Source organism: Budorcas taxicolor, chromosome 3 (genome assembly GCF_023091745.1).
Source record: "Budorcas taxicolor isolate Tak-1 chromosome 3, Takin1.1, whole genome shotgun sequence".
Lineage (NCBI taxonomy): Eukaryota > Metazoa > Chordata > Mammalia > Artiodactyla > Bovidae > Budorcas > Budorcas taxicolor.
This window is the reverse complement of record NC_068912.1, coordinates 32,290,214-32,306,211: the sequence shown is the minus strand read 5'-3', so window position 1 is coordinate 32,306,211 and position 15,998 is coordinate 32,290,214. Positions and strand designations below refer to the sequence as shown.

Sequence of the window (15,998 nt, the reverse complement as noted above, 5' to 3'; positions counted from 1 at the left end):
TCAAGAAGAGAAGAGGGAGGAGGGAGCTAGAGGTGACTAGGAGGAGATGAGGAGGAATCAAAAGAGGAGAGAGCAAGCTGGCCAGTAATCGGTTTCCTATGTGCTCTCCACAGTCTGGACCCCTCAGAGAGGTACACGGAGTTACACATAGACGAGAAGAGGGAGGAAGGAGATAGAGGTGACCAGGAGGAGAAAAGGGGGGATCAAAAGGAGAGAGACAGATCTAGCCAGTAATCAGTTCCCTAAGTGTTCTCCACAGCCTGGAACACACAAAGAGATTCACAGAGTTGGGTAGAGAAGAGAAGAGGAAGGAAGGAGATAGAGGTGACCTGGGGGAGAAAAAGGAGAGTCAAAGGGAGAGAGAGTAATCAACCCAGGAATCACACTCCTAAGTAAAAATGGCTAATGAAGATTGGATTCTTAAAGGTACAGAATTGATAACAAATACCAAAAAGCAAAGATTAAAAATCTAGAGTAGAGGTTAGACTCTCAAAAATATAATCTTTAAAAAAAAGTCACAAAAATTATAAAATATATATGAAGTTTGCTTTAAAAATAGGGTCTTTTTTTGCAAGGTGATAATAGGTTATAAAAATGAAAATTAGAGGAATAATAGAGGACTTAAAAATTAAAAAAAATTTAATTTAAAAAATGATAATAGTAAAAATATATCTAGGAATTCCTCTGGAGCTGTTGTGGGCAGTGTGGGGTCAGTTCAGTTTCAGGTAGTTCCCTGATCTGGCTTATACTTCTCAAGATCTATAGGCCCCTTCCAATGTAGTCAGTCCTAGCTACAGGGTTTTAATCTGTTGCACCTGTCACTTCCAAAGCGGTTCCCACTGTTTAGCTTCTTCTGTTTGCTGGTCTCTTCAGTCTCTAATTTCCACCCTGACACAAGGGGGTGAAGGTGGTCACTTATTTAGGCTCACTTGTTCAGTCGTGCTGGGGGAGGCAGGAACACTGCAAACAAATATCACTGGTGTGTGTGGGGAGTGCTCACAGTGTCTCAGCTGCACTGGGTTTGCCCCGCTCACGGCATGTGTTCTTTCCCAGTCTGCACTGCTCAGGCTCTAGGTTGCTCTGCCAGGAACTGTCTGAGGTGGGCCCTGGGTTGTGTGCACTTCCCAGGTCTAAGCTGCTCAGGTTCAGGTTCTCAGGTATTCCACAAAGGCACAGACTCAGTTGGGCATGTGTTTTGTGCCCTTCCCAGGTCCGAACAGCTTAGGTGACCAGGTGCTTGGCGAGAGCAGTCTCCCCAGGTGGGGGGTGCATCTTATCACCTCCCTAGTTCCAGCCGCTCAGTTTTCTGGGTGGCAGAGGGTGTGTCTGTCTCAGGTGTGCCGTGTGGTTCTTTTGGGGAGCTGACCTCTGGCTGTGACCATCCCAGCAGATGTCAACCATCCAGAATCCCAAGAAGTCTTGGTTAGCAACTGGGAGCCAGTTGCAATTTGGTAGAGGATGCCATCTCTGAGGTCGAGATTGTGTCTTTCCGGCTCTGGCTGTCCCCCTCCTGCCTTCCTGCCTCCGGCAGGAGATGGGCCAGTCCACAGCTGGCTAGCTCTCCTCTGATATTCGCTCAGTCCTTTGTTCTGTGAGTGGGCCTGGCAGTGCCTTAGATTAGGGCTTTTCGCAGGATAGTTTCTCTTTCTCTCTCTCTCTCTCTCTCTCTCTCTCTCTCTCTCTCTCTCTCTCTCTCTCTCTCTCTCTCTCTCTCTCTTTTTTCTCCCTCTCTGGCTATCCCATAGTTTGGGTTACTATCTCACATTTGTTCCCTCAGATTGCCCTCAGGGCATTCAGGCCCGTTCCTTACCCTAAGCAATGCAGCCTGCGCCTCCCTGTTCAGCCCCCACTTGCTGGTGGCAGATGCGAGCGTCTGGGCTACTTCTCTGCTGGGAGTTGCCATTAGGCACATAACAAATAAATAAATATTTATTTATTTATTTTTCCTCCTGGTTATGTTGCCCTCTGGGATTCCAAAACTGCCCACAGACCTGCCAGTGAGAGGCTTTCCTGGTGTTTGGAAACTTTTCCTCTTTTAAGACTCCCTTCTTGGGATGGGTCTCCATCCCTAACTCTTTTGTCTCTCTTTTTATCTTTTATATTTTGTCCTACCTCTTTTCAAAGACAATGGGCTGCCTTTCTGGATGCCTGGTGTTCTCTGCCAGCATTCAAAGGTTGTTTTGTGGAATTTTCTCAGCGTTCAAATGTTCTTTCGATGAATTTGGGGGGTGAAGAAAGTGGTCTCCCCATCCTATTCCTCTGCCATCTTAGGACTGCCCCCCTAAAAAACTATTTCATCTATTGCAAAGTGAGCTCTTTTAGTGAGGATACATGAGTAATTTACCTTTTTAGCCCCAGAACAATTAACTAGTCTGCCTTTGGAATGCATGAGATAAGAAAATACACAGCCAAGAGTACACTCTGGCTTAGAAAGAGGCAACTGGCATTGTTACAGAAGCAGGGGTTGTAACAGGTATATTTTACATCACTTGTTTTTACCTTCCCATTTCCCTCCTGCTACTTTATCTGTTTTGGGATAGCTGTTTAGTTTAAGGTGATTATGAATAAATGAACACTGTCCCATGATGATAAGTTGTTGAGGGAACTTCGGGCATCTCCTGTGTTGAGGACATGAAATTTTCCCTGCATTTCAGACAAGAGAGGGCACTAGAGGCAAACAGGGTGGATCGTAACAGATATTTTCCAATTGTCCCTCTACCTCCCCAACCTTCTCCACCTTTCTCTCTGACCCTGGAAGTCTGTTTGGACTACATCCAATAGCTCAGTAGGCTCTGTTTGAAAGAAGGGTAGAGTAAGGAGGAGAATGAGATCAGGGTGTTTACTCCCCTGATCTCAAGGTGACTATATCCCTCCATCAAGGGTCACTGCTCCTCTGAAGGAGGACTGCTCTACCTGACTCTCTCTTCTTCCAGCTTCTAGAAACCTCTCCCTGTACCAGCTCCACTGTTCTAGCCCTGGCTTCATGGACTAACCCTGTGGTTCCCCTACATCACTAATCTTTGTAGTTAGTCTTTTTGCAAATAAATCCCCCTCAAATTATCTTGAGTGTACTATCTATTTTCCTTAGGATGCTGACTGATAGACTGTATAACCTTGGATCATGTTGCTTAATATTCATGAGCCTGTTTTCCCATCTATAACATTAATATATTGATAATTATCTTACAGTGTTTAGATTATTAAAAGTCTTGCTTTAAAGGCTAAGTGCTCAAAAATATCATGCACTATTAACTACTTGCATTTGTTAGATGCAATAGAAAACTCAACTAGAAGCAATTTAACTAAAATAAAAACTTATTAACATTCACTACAAGAAGTCCAGAAGAGGTGGCTTAATCAGCATTGCTTAATTCAGATGTTCAGCAGAATCATCCAGGACTCAAGTTCTTGATATGTTTCTTCTCTGAAGGACATGACTACCTGTGGATGAACAAAATCAAAGTCCATCAGTAAAAGTTGGAGGAAGGAAGGAGAATAGATGTTATACAGCCAGCTGCACCTGCTACACTATGACTAAGTCCTTCTCTGGTGTTTCAGGTGGTAAAGAATCTTCCTGCAATGATCCCTGGGTTGTTAAGATCCCCTGGAGGAGGAAATGGCAACCCATTACAGTATTCTTGCCTGGAGAATCCCATGGACAGAGGAGCCTGGCGGGCTACACTCTATGGTGTTACAGTCCGTGGGGTTGCAAAAAGTCAGACAAGGCTGAGCAACTAACACTAACTAGCCTCTCTGACAGCACATCCATCAGAGTGGATGGGCCCCAGAAAGAATATTGGAAGAGTGGGGGCTGGAGTAAGCAGAGCAGCGTCAGAACAAGAAAGAAAATACCCCTAATAGAAACCAACAAAGAGGGGCTCTTATTCCTGATGACAGTGATGAAAGTTTCATCACATGACAGAAAGAAAGTTTCCCATAATTCTGACAACAGCTTCTACTTCACTTCCAACTGTATGGAACATGCAACATTTTCAGCACTGACCAAGACAATCGTTATCAGGGTAGTGTGGATGCAAACAACAGACAGCAACTCTGGCTAAATCTATCCAAACAGAAAACCAAAGGAAAGCCTGTAAAGCTATGTGGAATCAATGGACATGTTGTGGAATAGTCTTAAAACACAGACAGGAGGCAAGAAAGACTATTTATAAAAGACACTGCCAGAGTCCTGCCATGGGAAGTCTGGTTAGGAGGTTTCAATGATGGTGCTGGTGCTGCTGCTACTGAGCTGTCCTCATCAGATACCCATTCTTTGAATCTTTGCAGCTCTGCCTCCAGATTTAAGTTCCAGATGTGAGTAGCCAAATTACCAAGCCTAGTTCAGCTACCTACACCTTAGCAGCTCAGGTTAAAGGAAAAAACAAAAACCTAGTATCCATCACGTTTTCACAGTCTCCCCTCTAAAGTCCAGCACTGAAATCCATTTCAAAAGCATACCCAACAGGTCAATCACCTAGAGCCAGACATCCTGGAATGTGAAGTCAAGTGGGCCTTAGGAAGCATCACTAAGAACAAAGCTGGTGGAGGTGATGGAATTCCAGTTGAGCTATCTCAAATCCTAAAAGATGATGCTGTGAAAGTGCTGCACTCAATATGAGAGCAAATTTGGAAAACTCAGAAGTGGCCACAGGACTGGAAAAGGTCAGTTTTCATTCCAATCCCAACGAAAGGCAATGCCAAAGAATGTTCAAACTACCACACAACTGCACTCATCTCACATGCTAGTAAAGTAATGCTCAAAATTCTCCAAGCCAGGCTTCAACAGTATGTTAACCATGAACTTCCAGATGTTCAAGCTGGATTTAGAAAAGGCAGAAGAACCAGAGATCAAAATCCAACATCCGCTGGATCATGGAAAAAGCAAGAGAGTTCCAGAAAAACGTCTATTTCTGCTTTATTGACTATGCCAAAGCCTTTGACTGTGTGGATCACAATAAACTGTGGAAAATTCTGAAAGAGACAGGAATACCAGACCACCTGACCTGCCTCTTGAGAAATCTATATGCAGGTCAGGAAGCAACAGTTAGAACTGGACATGGAACAACAGACTGGTTCCAAATAGGAAAAGGAGTACATCAAGGATGTATATTGTCACCCTCTTAACTTATATGCACCCTGTTAACTTATATGTAGAGTACATCATGAGAAAGACTGGGTTGGATGAAGCACAAGCTGGAATCAAGATTTCTGAGAGAATTACCAATAACCTCAGATATGCAGATGACACCACCCTTATGGCAGAAAGTGAAGAAGAACTAACGAGCCTCTTGATGAAAGTGAAAGAGGAGAGTGAAAAAGTTGGCTTAAAGCTCAACATTCAGAAAACTAAGATATGGCATCTGGTCCCATCACTTCATGGAAAATAGATGGGGAAACAGTAGAAACAGTGTCAGACTTTATTTTGGGGGGCTCCAAAATCATTGCAGATGGTGACTGCAGCCATGAAATTAAAAGACGCTTACTCCTTGGAAGGAAAGCAACCTAGACAGCATATTCAAAAGCAGAGACGTTACTTTGCCAACAAAGGTCTGTCTAGTCAAGGCTATGGTTTTTCCAGTAGTCACATATGGATGTGAGAGTTGGACGGTGAAGAAAGCTGAGCACCAAAGAATTGATGCTTTTGAACTGTGGTGTTGGAGAAGACTCTTGAGAGTCCCTTGGACTGCAAGGAGATCCAACCAGTCCATCCTAAAGGAGCTCAGTCCTGGGTGTTCATTGGAAGGACTGATGTTGAAGCTGAAACTCCAATACTTTGGCCACCTGATGTAAAGAACTGACTCCTTGGAAAAGACCCTGATGCTGGGAAAGATTGAAGATGGGAGGAGAGGGGATGACAGAGGATGAGATGGTTGGATGGGATCACCGACTTAATGGACATGAGTTTGGGTAAACTCCGGGAGTTGGTAATGGACAAGGAGGCCTGGCATGCTGCAGTCCATGGGGTTGCAAAGAGTCGGACATGACTGAGCAACTGAACTGAACTGAACAGGTTACTTGACTGTTTTGAGATCCTCACCGTAACTCATAGCACCACCACCAGCAGCAACTAGCCTCATCTTTTATCCTGCACCCCCACCTCCATTTAACCCTAGCCGCAGTGACCTCCTTCTCTAGGGAGCTCTGAGCTCCTTCCACAGCAGAACTCTGTTCACACTGCCACTTCCATCTGGAATTCTTCCTCAGCCCCAAGCATCAGCTACTCCACATTCAACCTTTAGGACTCAATCCAAATGTCACTTCACCAGGGAAGATTTACCACTTCTTCATTACTGGCTACAATCTCTCCATTTTCTAACAGTCTTCATTTCTTTTGGCTAGCACTAAAACAATAATTCCATCCTATCTCTTTCCCTCTAGACTAAGCTGCTGGAGGCTGGGCTGACCACATCTATCTTGCTCACTACCACACATCACAATGCCCAAAAGCTCCTGACACATCAGAGTGGCTCACTTGTGAATGGCTGGACACTTCTCTGCCTGGTTCCTGAGCCAGTTAGAATTCTCAAAGGATAATCAAAGTCAGTGCTTCTCAACTTTCAACAGGCACTAGTCACTGGGAAAGTATAAATTATTATTTAAGAGACCTGAACATTCTGCCCTTCTCACAAGTTCCAGGTGGTGCCAATGCTGCTGGTCCCACATTTTGAGGAGCAAGGCAACACCTTATAAAATCAAATGACAATCCAGTCACATAGGACAAACACAGTATGATTCTACTCATAGGAGGTACCTAGAATAGTCAAACCCACAAACCTGAAAGTAGAAGGGTGGTTGCCAAGATCTGGGAGGAGAGAGTTATTGTTTAATGATTACAGAGTTTCAATTTGGGATGATGGATGGTGCTGATCGTTGCACAATAATGTGAAAGTACTTAATGCCACCTAATTGCACACTTAAAAAGAATTAAAATGGTAAATTGTATATAACATCTTACTATAATTTTTAAAAATAACTACACAAATTAAACCCAAATTGGTCTTGCTATGAGGAATCTACCATGGGCCCAGGGATGGTGCTGGGCAGAGTCTGTATCTCAGGTGCCAAGATCAAAGGCAGAATTAATGCTAACTCTGCCAGGCAAGTTGACATTGAATAATGGTCACAGGCCTGTACATCAGGCAGTTTCTGACCTAATCAGAGGGCTTTTGTGAGAGACAAATTGCTTGTTAAAGATCTGGCAGAACCTGAAGCTGATTTGCTTGTACATGTAAAGCACATTTTCTGATCTAAACAAGTTTCATTTTTTCAACCAAGATCCCAGACAAAAGTTACTATTGGTGTGGGAAATTTTAGCTTGAAACTGAGGTTCCTAATGCATATAACATGGTGCCTCCCGAAGTAAAATGCTTCACTAGAATCTGACCCTCAACATTATGGTGATATTGAAATATGACTATATTTACTGAGGGAATTTGCAACAAGTGGCACTGGCTGGGCTCCCACCAGAAAGTTAAACGGTTGGTGTAAACTCTATCTATTCTTCCTTTGATTTATTTTTTATTGGAGTATAGTTGCTTTACAATGTTGTGTTAGTTTCTGCTGTACAACGAAGTGATCAGCTATGTGTTGTGTTGTGTTGTACTAAGTCGCTTCAGTCATGTCTGACTCTGCATGACCCTATGGACTGTAGCCCGCCAGGCTCCCCTGTATATCCCCTCCCTCTTGGACTTTTCTTGCACCCCTCCCATGCCACCCATCTAGGTCATCACAGAGCACCAAGTGAGCTCCCTGTACTATATAGCAGATTCCCACTAGCTATCTATTTTACACATGGTAGAGCATATATGTCAATCCCAATCTCCCATTAAAAGGAATAAAATTGCATCACTTGTAGATACATTAATGGGCCTAGAGACTGTCACTCTTTTACTGTTAGAATGAAGTAAGTTAGAAAGAGAAAAAAACAAATATTGTATATTAACACATATTTGCAGGGCAGAAATAGAGATCAGATGATCTTTTGGATTTTGATGATATATTATATATTGAAACTATGGCATATCACGTACAAGATAAGGAAATTTTCCACAATAAGTTGAGGAGGGTATTAAACCTTACACAAGATGACAAAAGATTTTAGGATCATGGATTATGTGTCCTATGCCTCTGTAACTTAAAGTAAGTTAAATTTCTCTCCCCATCTCTGTACCTGCTTGAGTCTTTCTGGATTGAATGAGTCTTGTGACCATATAATGAAGATGAAAAATTCCATAGATGCCCATTTTTGATGGAGAAGGCAACAAAACAATGTGTTTTGGGTCCAAGACTGTTCTGCCTATTTTATTTTCCCAAAATTGATCTATATAGGTTACTGATGCTCTAGGGAAACTTTAACTCAAAATTGAGACTAGAGCTTGCTTACCCTTTATCCAAAAAAAACCAGTTTCTGCACAAGTGATTCTAATAATGTTCAGTGTGACCCAGAGATTAACCCTAAGAAACTCTCTGCAAAGGGTGATTGGATATGAATTCTCTCAGCTTCTTCCACGTTTGTTGGCTCTCCTTAGATACTCTAAAGCTTCCTCAGAATGCGTAGAAGCACTAAGTGTGTGACTTACTGAAAGAAAGGTTTATGTAAATATAATAATTTGGAACAAACCTCATACTTGCAAAACTTGCTGACAGTGAGTGGCTTGTTCTCATCCGGCTCCTACAATTCAACAGCACCTGTTGGTGGTGGGGAGGAGGCTGAGTGAAACAAGCTTGGTTTACACCAAGACAGTAATCCACTTCTAGGATTCAAGTAGTCTATTGTCACTAAACTAACAAAATTATTTCTGTAAAAGGAAAGTCCACATCTTTAGAGGGTTTAACTAACAAGCCATTTAGCTTTATTCTGGCATTACTGTTGTCCTACTAACAGTCCAGAAAACTAGGTGGGGAAAACTTCCAGAAAAAGACAGGGGGAGATGGGATGGCTGGTAAAATCCATCATTCTGCTTCCAGTGAGAAAACATTGGAAATTAACTTCTTAGAAGACAAAGATGAATCTCCAAAACGATCTAAGTAGCGCACGGTCCAGTATGGTTAAATCTTTACAATTATTTGGACACTAATAAATATTTGTTGAATACTAGTCATAAAAAAATATGTTGAATAATTCAGTGTCTTTCAGTGACTGGCTAAGTAGGAAAAAAACCTCTAAATAACTTTACCAACAACGTATCTTTCTTATCTCATTCAAGATCTAATCTAGGAACATATGTTGCATTAGATTTTCATGCTTCATCAATATGCCTGAATCTGAAGTAACTCCTCAGCCTTTTTATGTCCCTCATTTCTTTGGTACACATACACTTACTTTGTTTTTGTTAGTTCACACCCTCCTGGGCTCCTGGCCCTGGCGGTGCAGGTTCCCATCCAACGTAGCCCAACGTGGCCCAACGTGGCTCCGTGGCAGGCCCCCTTGCCACGCAGGCGCACCAGAGCTGGGGTTGTCTGCCAGCCTGTTCCCTAGGCAACGCGGTTCAAAACGCTCGCCCTAGAGGCCCTGGCGCGATGTGCTTCAGCAAAGCAGGTGAGGAGGGCTGAGTCAGAGTAGAGGCAGAAGGAAGATGGGGAGACTGGGAAAGACCAAGGGGAAGAGGAGGGAAATGTAGCTTGCCCGTCTCCTTGGATTGGTCACACTTTCGTTAAGAGTGCAGTCTGCTCAGGTCTCCACCACCTTTCCCCACACCGCTCCTGCCCCCAACCCTCATTTGGACCACATGGACTTCCTTCATGTGGAGTTTCTCCTCTTTCTCGCTCTCCAGAGATGCTGGTTAGCTACTCCTTTGGAACATGTCAACATAGGAAGATCTTTCCTCACTTCTATCCCCCAAACTTGTTGGGAAACAAGTTTCTCCCTATTAGGGGAGTGCCCCACAGAGGGCCTGGATGTTATACAGCAGAAGAAGTGAGTATTCACCTTACCTCAGGTGGGTGTCAGTTCCCAGACTATCTAAGGATATTCACGTTTCCTGGAAGAAAAACCCTGTGCGATTTGTGACCTTCCGGGTCCCAGCATGAGAAAGTGCTCTCTGGTTCTCTGTCTGCAACCAGCTGTCAGGGCCAATATCAGAAAGTAAAGGGCCATTACTTGCGTTTGCCATCCCCACCAAATGCAAGCCTTGGCCTCATGCCATCCCCAGTTAAGTGTTCCTTCATCATTCATATCTACAAAGGCCGGTGACTAAATACTTCCTCTTAGTCCGAACCTTACTGTGTCTGTGCTGATAGGTAGTTTACGAAATCATAGTCAGATTCAGTTGAAACCATAGAAAGCTGATTCAGCTCTGTGAGGCTCAGAAAAGTAGATTCACTGGATTCAAATGTCATTCACTCTACCTATCCAGCCACATTTCTTTGTAGAGAAGCCTGTGTTACATATGTAAATGTTTGGTCTTGATTCAGAGGAATCAAGAAAGAAAGGGCAACTTGAGCAGAGAAGATTCAGGGATACTCTTGAGATCACTCCGTTTTAATGACTATAATGTTCTCTATGCATGTTTTGTCTTTGTTTTCTACATAACACATGAAGAATAAAGACTTGGCATACAACCTCGATAAGATCCCAACCAGTATAAAAGGATATGGTTTTGGAGCCAGAACAGCTGTGAGGTTTAAGCCAAAGAACAAGGTTAGAAATGGCTGTACGTGCTTAGATTTCAGTGTGATCCATGTTGCTGCATGTATTTGCATTGGGGAGCATGGTTGGAGGTTACCTAAATTATGTCCTGAAATTCAAGATGAAAGTCATCTGGACAAAAGCTACTAAGGAGTCTACATAAAAACTTGGGTGTTAACGTGAAAAATGTGTGTGTGAGTGTCCTGGGAGAGTGGAAAATAATTCTCAGAAGAAATGGTACCAAGGCAGGGCTTCAGTCCTGAGACACCTGCTGATAAAATACTGGAAGCTTTGTTTATATGCATCATATAACTATATGTAATATATAGTATAATATCTTATCAGTTAAAAAACCAGTTCTAACTTCTTAACCTTTTGTGTGATTGGATTTCAAGTCTTTGGTATAGGTTCCTAATCTCTTGTTGGACATTTTCTTGACACTTACGCTCAGGGAGAGGGATACTGGTTCCAAAAGAAAATCTGATTGGGGTGGTGGGATGGTGGGGATATTAGCTACGATAGGTTACCTTGGCTCTCTGCCCTCATAGGTTTTTTTTTTAATCTAAATTTATTTATTTTAATTGGGGGTTAATTACTTTACAGTATTGTATTGGTTTTGCCATACATCAACATGAATCCGCCACAGGTATACACGTGTTCCCCATCCTGAACCCCCCTCCCTCGGTTTATTTCTATAGCCAAAACATTAGGTACCTTTAGGTAGCTGAACCATACTCTTATCTTGGTTTTCTACCTACTGCAGGCCTAATTCTATAGCTTAAGATAGTTAAATCATAGCTGATACATGAAGAGGGGGAGGATGACTTTGTTTTTTCTACTTAGAAGTCTTTACATAGATATACATCACCCTCTGACATATTGATCTTTTTCTTGGAAACAGGATGTGACACCTTACCCAGGCATGTACCAGACAGTCAATCTTCAGGAGCAAACACACAAACCAAATTTTGCTCCATTTAATACCTTGTCACCTCGCTTTCGGACATACTCAAAGGACCCTTGTTATCCTGGGTATGTGCCCCTTCTTCTGGTGCACTTCAACAAAGAGCAATAGGAAAGGAAGTACAAAAAGGGGTTACATCCCAACCATGCCCTCTAAATTCAACCTCTTGCCTTCCAGGTCTCTAGAATTATAAAATTGTAGAGTGTGGTGATTCATTCAATAAATATTTATAAAAGGCCAAGAAGTTGTGTAGGTTTCAAAGATTTTGCATTACACCCATCATCATTTCTTAGAGCTTACATTCTAGAGTCCAGACAGATAAGAAGCCAATAAACAAGAAAGTAATCAGTGGTGATAGAGAGTGACCATATAATTTATTTGTCCGCATGTGATACTTCTGAGACTTTAAAGGGGGTCTTATTAATAATTATACCAAGATAGTAGCCATGAGCTGGAGCTACCACAGGCATACCAGGAAGTATGGTGACCTGGTGGAATGCTGAATAACACCAAACAAAATGATATAATAGCAGGGCGGGTGGCAAGGGTTGGGGGGGGGCTTCCCTTGTGACTTAGTGGTAAAGAATATGCCTGGAAACGCAGGAGAAACGGGTTGGATCCCTGATCTGGAAAGATCTGGCATGCCTTGGAGCAACTAAGCCCGTGCACAGCTACTGAGCCTGTGCTCTAGAGCCTGGGAGCCACAACTAGTGAGGCCAGCACTCCCTAGAGCCCATGCTTCACAGCAAGGGGCACTGCCACAATGAGAACCCCACACACTGCAACCGGAGAGTAGCCGCTGCTCATCGCACCTAGAGAGAAAGCTTGTGAACCAGCAGAGACCCAGGACAGCCTCAAATAAAAAACAGTAATATTTTTTACAAAGATGATAGGACATAGAGTGATGGCTGGAATCTACTTTGGCATGGATTGGTCTTTCTAGGAAATGACACTTCATCTGAAAGCACAATGACAAGACTGAACTGACCCTGTGAAGATCTAGGCCGAGAGCTTCCCAGCCAGAAGGAGCTACAAGTACAAAGGCTGTAGGTGGGAGGTGGGAGGAAAAAAGAAAGAAGGCTAGTGTGGCTACAGTGCAGCGGGCAAGGAGAAAACGAGAACAGAGGAGGAAGAAGGGCTACAGTCCATAAAGCTCATAGACCGAGGGAAGGGGTCTCAGTGCTTTAGGAAGCCATTGAAAATTATAGGGCATCATCAAGGCCTTTCTTTTACTGGTGAGAATTCCAAGGATCAGAGAGGAAATATAACTTTCTTAAGGTTGTAAAGAAGTAGAGGTGATGAAGCTTGTTTCCCATGTCCGCTCTACATCTTATTTCCACAGTTAAGCGTCTACACCAAAGGACAAAATGGCATGAACAAAGGCAATACAAAATACCCTATTGTTGAGAAATTTCACCTCATGGGTACTAATTAGCATCACTGTGGCAAATCTCTGTTATCATCCACCACTTCTGGGATCTCTTGGTCTCTCAGTTAAGAGGTTACAGAAATAGCTTAAACTAGGGTTGATTTTCACCTTCACTGCATGTCAGGACTAAAAATCTTGAACACTAACACCTATTTAGAAGCACATTAGCAGGCAAAGGAACCCTATGCTTGCCAGACATTAAGATCTAATCTGTCTGTTGCCTTTTCCAAGAGAGTTAGGACCAGTTCAGGTACACAGGTAGTACTGATGAAGTTTGTGGTCACTACAAACCACTTCAGTATTTTTGTCTGAAGAATCCCGTGGACAGAGGAACCTGGCGGGCTACAGTCCATGAGGTCACAGAGAGTCAGACATGACTGAAGTGACTAACACTTTCACATCTGACTCTGCAACCCCATGGACTGTAGCCTGCCAGGCTCCTCTGTGGGGTTTCTCCAAACTAGAATTGTGGTGGTCACTAACTCTTCAACATAAGGTTTTATATTTTTATTTCTAGCCCTGGCACATATAAACTAGAGAAAAAGGCACCCCAGAAAGTCACCTGGCCAATGAAATTTGGATCTCCAGACTGGGCTCAGGTTCCATGTCTACAGAAAAGAACCCTGAAAACTGAGGTAATATGATTGGACTTCTGTGGAACCTTTACCTAATACTTCCACATGTATCTGTGATTCTTAACCAGGGGTCTGTGAATAAGCGTCAAGAAATCCTTGATCCCCAGAAATTACTTGCACAATTTTGTGTAATATATACATATGGGAAGTTTTGGAGAGTTACACAATTTCACTAGATTTCTAAAGGTGTATGTGACTGAACAAAAGTCACAGTTTCTTATTTAGTCCTCAAATAATCTTTGTGGTAGTCTGAGAGAATTATCCTCTGTGATTGAGGAGGAAACTGAGGATTGTGCTGTGCTGTGCTGTGCTGAGTGACTCAATTGCATCTGACTCTTTTAGAGAAGGGAATGGCAACCCACTCCAGTATTCTCGCCTGGAGAATACCATGGACAGAGAAACCTGGCGGGCTACAGACCATGGGGTCACAAAGAGTCAGACACGACTGAAGTAACTAACACTCACATCTGACTCTGCAACCCCATGGGCTGTAGCCTGCCAGGCTCCTCCATCTGTGGGAATTCTCCAGACTAGAATATTGGAGTGGGTTGCCACACTCTCCTCCAGGGGCTGTTCGCAACCCAAGGATCGAACCCAGGTCTCCCACATTGCAGGAGGATTCTTGACCAGCTGAATTACCAGGGAAGTCCAAACTGAGGCTTAGATGGATTAAATGGCTTGTTGAAGTTGCTCAGCCAGAATATAGATCATGTGACTTTTAGGCCAGTGCTCTTCCCATCACATCACTTGGTGTTAGATCATCAAGGTGCAGTGGATCATTCTGGCAAGAACATGGATTTTAGGAACAGACTGCCTGAGTTCAAACACTAGTTCCACATTTGTTTGCTATGTATCCTCTAACTTTTCTAAGCCTCAGTTTGCTTATCTTTAAAATGGATATAAACTAGACTTGATCTGATGAAGTTGTAAAGATTGAGATATTATAGTACCAGACCTGTAGCATAATAAATGGTCAGCCCATGTCACTTGTAATAAATCCAGAGGTGTCCTTTTCCCCTCTGGTGGAACTTTGGGTTAATTCTGCAAGTGTTTATTAAATGCCAAATGTACTAACATCATTGTGCTAGGGCCTACAGGTAACATTCAAGAATTAAACACATAGTCTTTGTTTTCAAGAAATTTACCAGCTATACTTGATGATTTGCCAAGTAGAAAATAATTCCTAGCATGATATATTCCAGAAAAAAATGACAAAGAGTAGATATACAGAGCAACGTTGAGAGATTCACTAGGTTAGGTTACTGTGTGGTTGGGACTCAGGTAGGCTAAAACAGCTCTAACATACGGGTCTATTTCACACATCCAGGAAGACCAGAGGCAGGGAGTTCTCGTGTGAATATTGACTTTGACAGTATTTTTCATTGCAGCTGTCCACAGACAAGGACTTTAGAAAGCATCGGAACCGTTTGGCCTACCTAAGCTTGTACTACAACTGAAAAGCTGTGACTACCTTCACATGCTCCTCCTGACCACAGACTCTCCAGGACTGAGGACAGAGCTGCTCTTGTCCTTCTGCATTGCTCTGACCCTCCCGTCTGCCAGCATGGGGTGCAGGGAGGGGCAAAAGTCTCATAATTACTATATGACAGCATAAAGACTCATTGTACAGAGGGTGCTCTTTCCACGTGCTGGTTTGTTCTGTAAAAATGTAGAAGGGTCCGAGGGTTTCCTAACTGAGTGCTCAGTAGAGTGGCTTCACTTTACTGAAATATTATACTTGTGCATCCCCACTCTCTAGCTATAAGTCCCAGGAATGAGTTTTATGTTTTCTACTGCTAGCCCTGGCAATAGGAGATTGTTGGTCTATACATATCAAGGATTTCTATGGCTTTCTTGACTTTGTATTTGGGCTTGCTAGATGTAGAGGATACTTAAGGCAGAGTAAATGTTTTAGGGGCTCTTCCAATTCCTAGACAAGGTGGCAGAGTAGAAGAAACTTTGTGAGCTCACCTCTTCTCACAAGCACACCAAAATCACAATTCGCTGCTAAACAACTATCCGGCATCCAAAGACATAAAGAAGTAACCACAATGAGACACTAGGAAGGGTACACTTGTGATATGATCAGATCTCACAAACTGAAGAATAATATGACAGAAATTCTTCCACAGGTGTGAAAGTTCTGAGCTCCATGTCAGCCTTATATTTGACATCGAGAACAGCCTCCAGAGCCTTTGACTTTGAAGGACAGTGGGGCTTAATGGCAGGAGCTTCACAGAACTGGGGGAAATACAGACTCCACTCTTAAAAGCTACACACAAAATCTCATGCACACCAACACTCAGGGCAAAAGCAGTAACTTCATAGAAGCCTGAGCAAGAC

The 15,998-nt window shown here is 43.0% G+C and overlaps 1 protein-coding gene across 1 annotated transcript; it reads left to right on the top strand.

The window, feature by feature from the left end:
- The first annotated feature begins 9,519 nt into the window (after positions 1-9,519).
- LOC128044700 (protein pitchfork) lies at positions 9,520-15,112 on the top strand. Its single transcript, XM_052637090.1, has 6 exons — positions 9,520-9,538; positions 9,774-9,916; positions 10,541-10,639; positions 11,529-11,659; positions 13,538-13,655; positions 15,044-15,112. The coding sequence occupies exons 1-6, from the start codon at positions 9,520-9,522 to the stop codon at positions 15,110-15,112; spliced, it is 579 nt and encodes a 192-aa protein (XP_052493050.1).
- Positions 15,113-15,998: the final 886 nt, after the last annotated feature.

Bases quoted from the DNA above. Each gene is read 5' to 3' on its own strand.
- LOC128044700 (XM_052637090.1), top strand. The intron at 9,917-10,540 runs GTGAGTATTCAC...TAACACATGAAG, and splicing joins GATGTTATACAGCAGAAGAA to AATAAAGACTTGGCATACAA. The intron at 10,640-11,528 runs GTTAGAAATGGC...TCTTGGAAACAG, and splicing joins GGTTTAAGCCAAAGAACAAG to GATGTGACACCTTACCCAGG.